The 12,597-nt window shown below is 40.4% G+C and overlaps 1 protein-coding gene across 1 annotated transcript in view; it reads left to right on the top strand.

The window, feature by feature from the left end:
* The first annotated feature begins 216 nt into the window (after positions 1 to 216).
* ptprn2 (protein tyrosine phosphatase receptor type N2) overlaps positions 217 to 12,597 on the top strand; it is a 256,253-nt gene continuing 243,872 nt past the window's right edge. Inside the window, exon 1 of the mRNA XM_064941890.1 lies at positions 217 to 468. Within this exon, the coding sequence (XP_064797962.1) occupies positions 390 to 468 (79 nt within the window). The 5' untranslated portion in view covers positions 217 to 389. The remainder of the gene's footprint in view (positions 469 to 12,597) is intronic.

The raw sequence follows: 12,597 nt of genomic DNA, 5'->3' as shown, positions 1-12,597 counted from the left end.
TATTGCCTACGCTAGAGTTGTATTTATTGCATCAACTTCTGTTCAATTTCACTTTTGTCTTTTTATTTCGTGTCTGTACCATGTTCGTGGTTAGACTGGCAAATCATTGATTCATGCATGAGGTGCATGCTCAGAGACCATGCACGGGCCCCTCGCCATGCCTGTTTGACGTCAGAATTTAGGAGGGGCGCCTTCTGAAGGTTGCTGTTCGCGGTGCTGAATCCTGTCGCGACTGCAGGAGTGAAGTGGCGGACCCGAGACATTGCTCCGCAAATCGCCTACTTTAATTCGCTGTTATCTCATCCAGCGATTTTCGACCATCTTTTATCGAGAACTGACAGTATGATGTTTTAGCAAAGGTGTGCAATGGATTAGTAAAGAGTAGCCTAATGGATTCGCCGTGTTCCATCTTCGCTGTGTTGTGTTTTTGCCAGTCTCTTTCAACTACCTTCGCTGACAGCAAATATGGTAAGTCGAGAGTCGTGGTCAATGTGACCATTTTGTATTAAAGTAAAAAAATATATACTTACCTGCCCAGGTGTTGCGATGCGAAAGATGGGCTTTTGGGCGGGCATATGGTCCACGGAAGGTATAGTTTATGGAAAAACACAAGTAAAATAGACAGAAAAGATAGCGTTTAGGTATTCTCAGTAATACTAACCAGGGGAAATGGAAGATCAAAACAGGGCAGGCTAATTGACAGGGTTCAACTTCAGGACAGAAACTTAGTGAGTGTCCCAGGGTGACGTTGATGATTAAAACAATCAACTACTGTATAATATTCTAATATTCGTTTTAACCATGCTTTTGAGCTATACAGTATTTGTAGACACGTATATAATTAATTTAGAAATCCTTAAATAGATGCACCAATCCCAGATTGCCCCTTTTAAAAATGAGAACTCTGTGGCCCATGAGTTGATTGGTGTCCTATTCTTAAAACATACTTACTACCTGATATCTACTATGTAAATTGTAAGCATTTTTTAAAATTTCCTTTCTCCAGATAGATATTTCCTTATTGGCATGGTAGTAATCTCGAAAGGATAACACATACTACAACTTGGTTGATTTTGGTTTTGGCAGGGAAGTCTGCCATTATACAGGTATTTTGATTTGGTTTTCCCTGCCTTGCCCCAGTTTAACACTGTGTGTAACATTCAGAAGCCTTTGTGGATATATGGTCCCTTTTGTTGAGGTTGCCTTGCAGTGCAGAGACAGTAGGGTTATTACCAGGTGGCTTAGAGGTGAATGTTTCTGGTGCCCCTGTCAGAATGATAAGCAAGGGATGCTGTCCTCTCACTGATCCTGAATCAGTGTGTGTAGTGTCTGTGTGGGAGTGGTGACCTGCAGTTTCATTCTCTCTCTGAACCAGGATCTGATCATGGAGTCAGTTGCCGTATGTACTTTTGGAATGTGACAATGTATTATTATTATTATTTTACTTCACTCTGTTTCTTAGTAGGCCTCTCAATAGAAATGCAGGTCTATATGTCTGTCCTGTCTAATTCCCTCTGACTGTTGGTCTTTCACCTTGTCTCGATCTGTGCCAGTCTAACAACAAGTTCCCACAATGCTCTCAGTGAAACTCTAACTGGAAAAATAATTTTGTGAAATGAATAGGGAGAAGAATGGTACAGCATTCAAGAGAACTGATCAAAATGTTGTTTTTGTTTTTTAGCTTTGGAGCCACTGCTGACCATCTGCATCCCACACGGCACCGTATGCCCTAGTGTGCACTACTTTTGATCAGAGCCCTATTGGCCCCGGTACAAAGTAGTGCATTACGGGGAAAGGGTGCCATTTGGAACTCTGTCTCTGTTAATCCTGAATGAGTCAGCCGTATTCCCACAGAGAATTCTGACACAATCATTGGAGAATCCCTCTCATTGTTCAAATTCATGCTTGTTTTTTTGTGTGATTTTAAAAAATTTGATTTTGTACATATTTCTGGGGTTGGTCTCCATCATCAGTGTCTGTGGACTGCCTGAGTGTTTGAGACAGTTATTGTTTTTAATGAGTCCCAGTGTGCCTTGCACTGTTGCCGGGAAGCGCACTGATTGGTTTCGTAGAGCGTATACCATTCCCAGTTGGACTTGTGTTGTGTAGCTTACTGCGGATCTGAGTGGGTGTACTGTGTCATCTGTATGTGTGTAATGACACCAAATAGCACATGGGAGCTCTGAAAAAAAGGAGATGGTGGTAGAGAGGTGATATCTGAGCAGCTATAAATATCAGTTACTTGAAGAGCTAAACAAAGGCTTGGAGTGGAATTAATAACCACAGATTCAGGATCAGAGTATAGAGGCTGTTTGATGACAGAGCTGAAGGTGTTGTCATTTGATTTCTGGCAATGGGGATATATAGTTTGTGTCCCAAATGGCACCCTATTCCCTGCATAGTGCATTCCCTTTTTCTTTTTTATTGAATAAATATTTCACAGTATTTTTTTACTTTATTAAAGAGGATTACAGTAGAGAGAGGTCGTGTCTATGGTTTGAATCCAGCCTACTGCCCTATGCCCGCCCTGGTCAAGGTAGTGTACAACATAGGGAATAGGGTGCCATTTGGGACATAGATAAACCATTAAGTATGTATCTCATCAGACTACCTGGAAAGAGGGAATGGTTTAGTTTAGGGAAACAGGCACTTTGCATCTCACATAAGCATGACTAGAAAGTAATTACATCAAGGCAGTGTGTTTTTTTTCTTCCATTTCCTAATAATTGGTCCCACAGTTGATTTCTTCAAACCAAGCTGCTTACCTATTGCAGATTCAGTCTTCCCAGCCTGGTGCAGGTCTACAATTTTGTTTCTGGTGTCCTTTGACAGCTCTTTGGTCTTGGCCATAGTGGAGTTTGGAGTGTGACTGTTTGAGGTTGTGGACAGGTCTTTTATACTGATAACAAGTTCAAACAGGTGCCATTAATACAGGTAACGAGTGGAGGACAGAGGAGCCTCTTAAAGAATAAGTTACAGGTCTGTGAGAGCCAGAAATCTTGCTTGTTTTAGGTGACCAAATACTTATTTGTAAGTTGGAGAACTTGCACAATTGGTGGCTGACTAAATACTTTTATGCCCCACTGTATATCCACAGTAAAACGAGTCCAATATCGACAACCTGAAAGGCCGCTCAGCAGGGAAGAAGCCAATGCTCCTAAACGGCAATAAAAAAAACAGACTACGGTTTGCAACTGCCGATGGGGATAAAGATTGTACTTTATTGAGAAATGTCCTCTGGTCTGATGAAACAAAAAATAGAACTGTTTGGCCATATTGACCATCGTTATGTTTGAAGGAAAAATGGGGAGGCTTGCAAGCCGAAGAACACCATCCCAACCGTGAAGCACAGAGGTGGTAGCATCATGTTGTGGGGGTGCTTTGCTGCAGGAGGGACTGGTGCACTTCACAAAATAGATGGCATCATGAGGAACAAAAATTATGTGGATACATTGAAGCAACAGATATCAGTCAGGAAGTTAAAGCTTGGTCACAAATGGGTCTTGCAAATGGACAATGACCCCAAGCATACTTCCAAAGTTGTGTCAAAATGGCGTAATGACAACAAAGTCAAGGTATTGGAGTGGCCATCACAAAACCCTGAGCTCAATCCTATGGAAGATTTGTGGGCAGAACTGAAAAAGAGTGTGCTAGCAAGGAGGCCTACAAACATGACTCAGTTACACCAGCTCTGTCAGGAGGAATGGGCCAAAATTCACCCAACTTGTTGTGGGAAGTTTGTGGAAGGCTACCTGAAACGTTTAACCCAAGTTAAGCAATTTAAAGGCAATTCTACCAAATACTAATTGAGTGCATGTAAACTTCTGACCCACTGGAAATGTGATGAAAGAAGTAAAAGCTGAAATTAAATCATTATCAACTATTATTCTGACATTTCACATTCTTAAAATAAAGTAGTGATCCTAACTGACTGAAGACGGGGGATTTTTACTATGATTAAATGTCAGGAATTGTGAAAAACTGAGTTTAAGGTGTATTTAAACTTCCGACTTCAACTGTATATAATGTTTTTTATACATCTCCCGTTTGGCATGTCTCTTGTGATGCAGTTGACAGCAGCAATGACGGATGTGTTGATTCGACAACTGCGTCAGAATTTTGAACGACTCTTCCCCAACTTTGAACCTAAATCCAATGATGTGGTGCCATTTTTTTGTTTGTTTATTTCACATTGAATTCACATTAGTTGACTACTCTACCAAATGTAAATCAAAACCAGACTTTGAACTGATGTCTGAGCCCAGTGGGTAGCTACGCGTGTCTTCAAAGCCTGCGGTTTCTCTACTCAATGTGCTCTGCTGTTGTCAACCTTATCTCCGAATACATCCTGTCAACTTTTGCTTTGATTCATTGGCTTCGCTCTCTCCCCACTAGCAATGGGCATCTGGCATCCCACAGATCTATTCAGTGAGTTGCGATGTTCAATGGCAGTGCGTATAAATCATCCCAGTGGATAGAGTGTTTATTTTCAGGTGGCCTGTATAAATCAAATCAAATATTATTTGTCACATGCGACCAAAATAAAACAGGTGGAGACCTTGCAGTAGAATTCTTACTTACAAGCCCATAACCAACATTGCAGTTTTAAGAAAATACCTTAAAAAGGTAAGAGATAAAAGTAACAAATAATTAAGAGCAGCAGTAAAATAACAATAGCGAGGCTAAATACAGGGGGTACCGGTGCAGAGTCTTTGTGTCGAGGTAATTGAGGTAATATGTACATGTAGGTAGAGTTATTAAAGTGACTATGCCTAGATAACTGAGTAGCAGTGTAGAATAGAGGGGGAGGGCAATGCAAATAGTCTGGGTATCCATTTGAATAGATGTTCAGGAGTCTTATGGCTTGGGGGTAAAAGCTGTGGTCCTTGGTAGTTTGTTGAGGTAGTATGTACATGAATGTATAGTTAAAGTGACTATGCATATATGATAAACAGAGAGTATCAGCAGCGTAAAAGAGGGGTTGGGGTCCATGGCTTCTGTTTGGGTTATGTACATACAGTCACTGTGGGGATGACGTCACCGATGCACTTATTGATGAAGCCAGTGACTGATGTGATGCACTCCTCAATGCTATCGGAAGAATCCCAGAACATATTCCAGTCTGTGCTAGCAAAACAGTCCTGTGGTTTAGCATCTGCTTCATCTGACCACTTGTTTATAGACAGTCACTGGTGCTTCCTGCTATAATTTTTGCTTGGAGTAAAGGTGGTCTAGAGTTTTTTTTTTTAATTACAATTTTATTCCCCCCCTCTGTTTGCACATTTAACATTGTTGATAGAAATTAGGTAAAACTGATTTAAGTATCCCTGCATCTAAGTCCACAGCCACTATGAGCTCTGCCTCTGGATGAGCGTTTTCCTGTTTGCTATTGGCTGTATACAGTTCATTGAGTGCGGTCTTAGTGCCAGCATCGGTCTGTGGTGGTATGTAGACCGCTACGAAAAATACAGATGAACTCTCGAGGTAGATAGTGGGGTCTACAGTTTATCATGAGATACACTACCTCAGGCGAGCAAAACCTTGAGACTTCCTTAGATATCGTGCACCAGCTGTTGTTTACAAATAAACATAGGCCACCCCGTGTCTTACCACAGGCTGCTGTTCTATCTTGCCGATAGAGTATATAACCTGCCAGCTGTATGTTATTAATGTCATTGTCCAGCCACAACTCGGTGAAACATAAGATATTACAGTTTTGAATGTCCCGTTGGTAGGATATACGTGTTTTTAGTTCGTCCCATTTATTTTCCAGAGATGAACGTTAGCTAACAGTACAGATGGCAAAGGAAGATTAGCCACTCGTCGCCTGATCCTCACAAGGCACCCCGATCTCCTTCCGCAAAATCTGTTTCTTTCTCCTACGAATGACGAGGAGGAGGGCCTGTTCGGGTGTTTGGAGTATATCCTTCCTGTCCGACTCGTAAAAATAAATGATCATAATATTTGTCCATTTCGAGGTGAGTAATCACTGTTCTGATGTCCAGAAGCTCTTTTCGGCCATAAGAGACGGTAGCAGCAACATTATGTACAAAATAAGTTACAAACGATGCGAAAAAACAAACAATATAGCACGGGTGGTTAAGAGCCAATGAAACGCAAGCAAACTATCTTGTGCTCTATGGTGAAATTATGATCACTGAGCAGTTGGTCTGCGATTTGCAAAGTCTGTTTTCATAGATTCATAATCCCGACAGCTGCCGCGTTTAATTGGAGTGTAATTGATCTAACATCATGTTCACATTTTCAGCTCGCATCTGTTCTCCAGTGAAATAAATGGCTATTAATTCCAACTAACAAGGAATATTATGATAAACTTCTCTCAGCTGTACCAAACCAAGATACAGCTGTTGTAACATTCCTTTTTTCAATACCTCACATGAATTATGACGCAGTATAATCCAATGTTTATTTGGAAATGGACGCAATGGAAGCCCTGCTTAATATTCTTTTCTATTGCCGTGAGTCATAAATGGGCAAATGGGATTCTGAGTTTGCACTAAACCCAAAGTTCAGCCTTTTGAGGTGTAATACATTAGTATTGCATTGCAGTAAAACATCCTAAAGCAGGCTGTATTCAGAGCTTTTGTACACTGCCACGGATGGTGTGATGGCAGATGAAGCGGAGCCACTGCCATAAAACAAAACAGATGCTCTGAAGACAATATTGACATTGATTGGTTATTGAGATGGGTAGAGAGAGCAAAGTGGCTGTGCTGCGCTGTACGTGTTTCCAGGCAAGTTTGTGCGCGTGTTTCCAGGAGGGGAGATCTGCCTTAGGAGATATTCGGCTGGCTGCTTAATGGAGAGAGGGTGCTCTGTTCTGAGTGTTCCCAGTGAGCATCCAGAACACACTTTAGGTCAAGGCTAAGTTCTTCCCTTTAGGAGTAGATGGAGACACTAATGGTGGAAATGAACTGGGTTGTATTTATTAGGGCAAACAATAGCAAAATGCTTTGAAACGGAAACCCAAAACGAGTTTGTTATTGGACAAGTTCAGGTAGCCTTAAGTTCCTTAGTGTCCACATCACCAACAAACTATCATGGTCCAAACACACTAAGACAGTCGTGAAGGGGGCACGACAACGCCTATTCCCTCCTCAGGAGATTGAAAAGATTTGGCATGGGCCCTCAGATCCTCAAAAAGTTCTACAGCTGCACCATTGAGAGTATCTTGACTGGTTGCATCACTGCCTGGTATGGCAACTGCTCGGCCTCCAACCGTAAGACGCTACAGAGGGTAGTGCGTACAGCCCAGTACATCACGGGGGCCAAGCTTCCTGCCATCCAGGACCTCTATACCAGGCGGTGTCAGAGGAAGGCCCTAAAAATTGTCAGACTCCAGCCACCCTAGTCATAGACTGTTCTCTCTGCTACCGCATGGCAAGCGGTACCGGAGTGCCAAGTCTAGGTCCAAGAGGCTTCTAAACAGCTTCTACCCCAAGCCATAAGACTGCTGAACAGCTAATCAAATGGCTACCCAGACTATTTGCATTGACTCTGCCCCCCTTTAACGCTGCTGATACTCACTGTTATTTAGCTATACATAGTCACTTTACTCCTACCTATATTACCTCATTATATTACCCCCTTGACTAACCTGTACCCCTGCACATTGACCCGGTACCGGAACCCCCTGTATATAGCCTTGTTATTGTTATTATTTTATTGTTACTTTACATTTTTAATTTTGTAAAATATTTATTGAACTCTTATTTTTCATAACTGCATTGTTGGTTAAGGGATTATAACTAAGCATTTCACGGTAAGATCTACACCTGTTGTATTTGGCGCATGTAAACAAATTTGATTTGATTTGTTCATCCCTGTTTCAGTCCGGTTTCTTCCGTTTTGCGCCAAATCAGTACAACCCAGATGGCAGTCTGGCCCTCTAAAGCACACCAGGCTCAAAACAGATGTGTTCTCGAGGAATCTACTTTCTTTCAGGAAAGTTGTCAGGAGCTCTTAGAACATAGACTATGATAATGATAGAACCAAATAAAATAAATCCAGGAAAAGATCTATGCCTCGAATGGGAATACTGTGTTAAGAAATATCTGCCTTCTTTATGGTAGCCTACCTTTGGGAATATTTGGGATGTACTATCTAGATTAACACACAGAATTGTGATGGTGTGTGTCCCAAATGGCACACTATTCCTTATGTAGTGCACTACGTTTGACTAGAGCCTTGTCAAAAGTAGTGCATTAAATAGGGAAGAGGTTGCCATTTGGGATGCACACAGAGCAATTTCTCAGGTATGTCAGTATCATTCCTCCTATCTTGCCTCTGGGGGACTGTGTACTGGAATTAAGTGTAAATTAGAGAGAGCTGATAGAGGAGGTCCTTTACAAGGTCAGTCCAGTACGGCAGTGGCAAGGTGTATAATGAGTACACTAACGCAATAATGAGTATTCAGGACACTGTCATCCCGGTGTGGTGGCCGGACGGAGGAATTCATCTCAGCAATCCCAGGCCTGATTAAATGCAATAATGGGCTTGCTAGCACTATTGATTAACACTCTGGGCTATTTCAGTACACTCCGGAGAAACAAAATAACTTCCTGCCACATAAAGCTGGAGTGCCAGACAGGATTCTAACACCCAGTATTCAGCTTTTAATAAGACTTGTGTGGTTAGTTCATAAGCACCAGTTATATGCCATGCAAAGCGACTTACACTAGTGCATGCATACATTTTCACATAGCTGGCCCCAGCTGGAATCAAATCTACTATCCTATCCTGGTGTTGCAAGTGCCATGCCACACTAGAGTATCCATACTGTAGTAGATACTGGCCACTCTGAGAAAAAGGGTTCCAAAGGGTTATTGGGCTGTCCCCACAGGAGAACCCTTTTTGGTTCCAGGTAGAACCCTTTTGGTTCCAGCTACACTGTAAAAGATGACTTTGGATCAACCTAAAAAAAAATACTTAAACTGGTTACAAGTAAATAAGTTCGTTTTTTTTTTTTCAATTGAAACCAAATATGATTCAATGATAACTGTTATATTTGATTATTAACAAAGCAATATTTCAAGTTGCAACCTATTTCTTTCAACTTTTCCTTTTTGGTTAAACCTAGTAAATAACATTTTCATCTTCTTTCATGTATAATTTTTTGCTTTCAAATGACCTATCCAAAATTCTTCAATTGGGTTACAAGCAATAAAATTAATTCCATGTAATCAAGAAAAAAAGTTGGTTCATTACTGTGAAATAGTGCTTCCAAACACAATCTTTTCATAAAACTTTCAAATATATTGACCACAATATTATAAACAAATGGTGACAATCTTTTCATTGGAAATCTTATCAGTCTCTTAAAACCTCTTAGGGATAGCCCCCTTTTTTTCAATTTTCATATAAAATGACATACCCAAAACGAACAGCCTGTAGCTCAGGCCTTGAAGCAAGGCTATGCATATTCTTGGAACCATTTGAAGGGAAACACTTTTAAGTTTGTGGAAATGTGAATTGAATGTAGGAAAATACAACACAATAGATCTGGTAATAGAAAATACAAAGAAAAAAAACTTTTCTACCACCATCTTTGAAGTGCTATAGAAAGGTCCCACATTGAACCATCACTCTGATTGTAATTCCGATGGTGTCCACAAGATGGCAGCAGTGTATGTGCAAAGTTTCAGATGGATAACTTGAAGTATGAGCCAACTGCATGACATTTAGTGTGAAGTCACGCAGGTACATTTGGGCAAATCGTGAAGGAGACGTTCACATTACATTTTTCTGAAAGAATATCGTAAAATCTGTATACTTTGACTTTGAGCTTTTCTAGTATTCGTAGCCATATTATAAGTTCAACATTTGCAACACCCAGTGTTCATAACTCTCCATATTCTTAAAATGTTTGTCCAAAAGGAAAAGGCTTGCTGTCGCACAAGGTTAGCAGCTACATTTTGCGACAGACACTCCCGTAAAGCCCGGCTCATTGCCTATCTAGCTAGCTTTGTTTGACCCGGGGTTGGTGCTTATTTGATAAAATTACAGTCGATCAAGTGAAGCCCGGCCCGTGTCATCGGCGTGCCATGAAGGCGTCGCTCTCTGACCAAATTTGGTGTCCTATAGGATATACTACACCTCTAATGATATAGTGAAGTCTGGTTACGTTCTCTGAGGAATAAATACAAACGTGATTTGACTGGTTGAAACCACGTTTAGGGTTAGATTCACAGATTCCTTTCTTTGCAAATTGAACGAGTGGAAATACAACAACTGTAAATTGGACAGTGCAGTTATATTAAGAAGAATTTAAGTTTTCAGCCGATATAAGACACTTAGAGTTGAAGTCGGAAGTTTGCATACACCTTAGCCAAATACATTTAAACATTTAAATTATTTCAGCTTTTATTTATTTCATCGCATTCACAGTGGGTCAGAAGTTTACTTACACTCAATTAGTATTTGGTAGCATTGCCTCTAAATTTCTTAACTTGGGTCAAACGTTTCGGGTAGCCTGCCACAACCTTACCACAATAAGTTGGGTGAATGTTGGCCCATTCTTCCTGACAGAGCTGGTGTAACTGAATCAGGTTTGTAGGCCTCCTGACTCGCACACACTTTCAATTCTGCCCACAAAAAGCATTAACTTCCTGACTGATGTCTTGAGATGTTGCTTCAATATATCCACATAATTTTCATTCCTTATGATGCCAACTATTTTGAGAAGTGCGCTAGTCCCTCCTGCAGCAAAGCACCCCCACAACATGATGCTGCCACCCTGTGCTTCATGGTTTGGATGGTGTTCTTCAGCTTGCAAGCCTCCCCCATTTCCCTCCTTCCTGAGCGGTATGACGGCTGCGTGGTCCCATGGTGTTTATACTTGCATACTATTGTTTGTACAGATGAGCGTGGTACCTTTTGGCATTTCTAAATTGCTCTCAAGTATGAACAAGACTTGTGGAGGTCTACAATTTTTTTTCTGAGGTCTTGGGTGATTTATTATGATTTTCCCATGATGTCAAGCAAAGAGCAAATGAAATACATACACAGGTACACCTCCAATTGACTCAAATGATGTCAATTAGCCTATCAGAAGCTTCTAATGACATAATTTTATGGAATTGTCCAAGCTGTTTAAAGGCACAGTCAACTTAGTGTATGTAAACTTCTGAACCACTGGAATTGTGATACAGTGAATTATAAGTGAAATAATCTGTCGGTAAAATGACTTGTGTCATGCACAAAGTAGATGTCCTAACCGACTTGCCAAAACTATAGTTTGTTCACAAGAAATTTGTGGAGTGGTTGAAAAACGAGTTTTTCAGCCTAAGTGTATGTAAACTTCTGACTTCAACTGTATATGTACCGACATTTGTTGTTTCTCTAAAATCTGCGATCGTGACTCAAGGCACTGCATGATTTACAACTGTCCCGTTAACAGGTCGCCTACTAAAGCTGCAACATAAAATGTGAGTTATAGATCTCTTGTTCTCATTGACAGCAAGTCTACGAAGCGATAGATCGGTTCTATGTGAGCTATTTCTATGCTTCCCATTCATAAGTTTCATTTTTGCATCTTTAACTTTCAGTTTTGTACGCCAGCTTCAAACTGCTGAAAATACAATATTTTTGGTTATGGAAAATCTATTTCAGAGCAGTTTAGCTTGTACAATGATTCTCTTGTTTTGTGACATTTCAGTTTAGGTGAGCTACTAGAATCCTAGCAAACAGAAAATGGCAGAGCGATTTCTGCATAGTGCAGCTTAAATATCACATGCACTTACTGTGTGCAAGTATCATTGCAGATTCACTGTTGGCAGTGTACAGCCTTTGTCTGACATATGGAATTGTTTTAAGATGGTCATACCATGGATCATTTAGCTATTTGATTTAGAATTTTAGGACCTCTTTAGGTATCAAAAAAAATATATGAATGAATTTGGCCTTTACTACTATAACCCATAGAAACGCATTGAACAACACGTTTATGAATGGCATAAAAGTGTCTGTCCTATATCTAGGAGATATAATAAAGTTCAGGAAAACGTTCATTTTCTTACACATATCAATAAAGGCACAAAACTACCTCCATACTTCCATTCATTTTTGTTTTTGCGGTACCGGTTAGCTTCAGACTAGTCCCGTGGCACTTCTTGTGGGGGTCGTAGAGCAAAACGGAGAGCACCACCTTGTTTGTGAGAATCTCAGTTTTCAACATTTGTTTTTAGCCCAAACGTTTGGGACTAGGGCTGTCCCTGACAAAAAAAAGTATCAAAGTATATGTAATTGCTCAAATATACTTAAGTATCAAAAGTAAAATAAATTCAAATTCCTTATGTTAAGCAAACCAGATGGCATGAATTTTTAAAATTTTTCAATTTATGGATAGCCAGGAGCACACTCAAATACTCAGACATCATTTACAAACGAAGCATTTGTGTTTAGTGAGTCTGGCAGATCAGAGGATGTAGGGATGACCAGGGATGATCTCTTGGTAAGTGTGTCAATGGGACCATTTTCTAGTCCTGCTAAGCATTCAAAATCGAATGAGTACTTTTGAGTGTTAGAGAAAATGTATGGAGTAAAAAGTACATTATTTTCTTTAGGATTGTAGTGAGG

Source organism: Oncorhynchus masou, chromosome 28, assembly GCF_036934945.1.
Source record: "Oncorhynchus masou masou isolate Uvic2021 chromosome 28, UVic_Omas_1.1, whole genome shotgun sequence".
Taxonomy (NCBI): Eukaryota; Metazoa; Chordata; class Actinopteri; order Salmoniformes; family Salmonidae; genus Oncorhynchus; species Oncorhynchus masou.
This window is presented reverse-complemented; position numbering and strand designations above follow the sequence as displayed.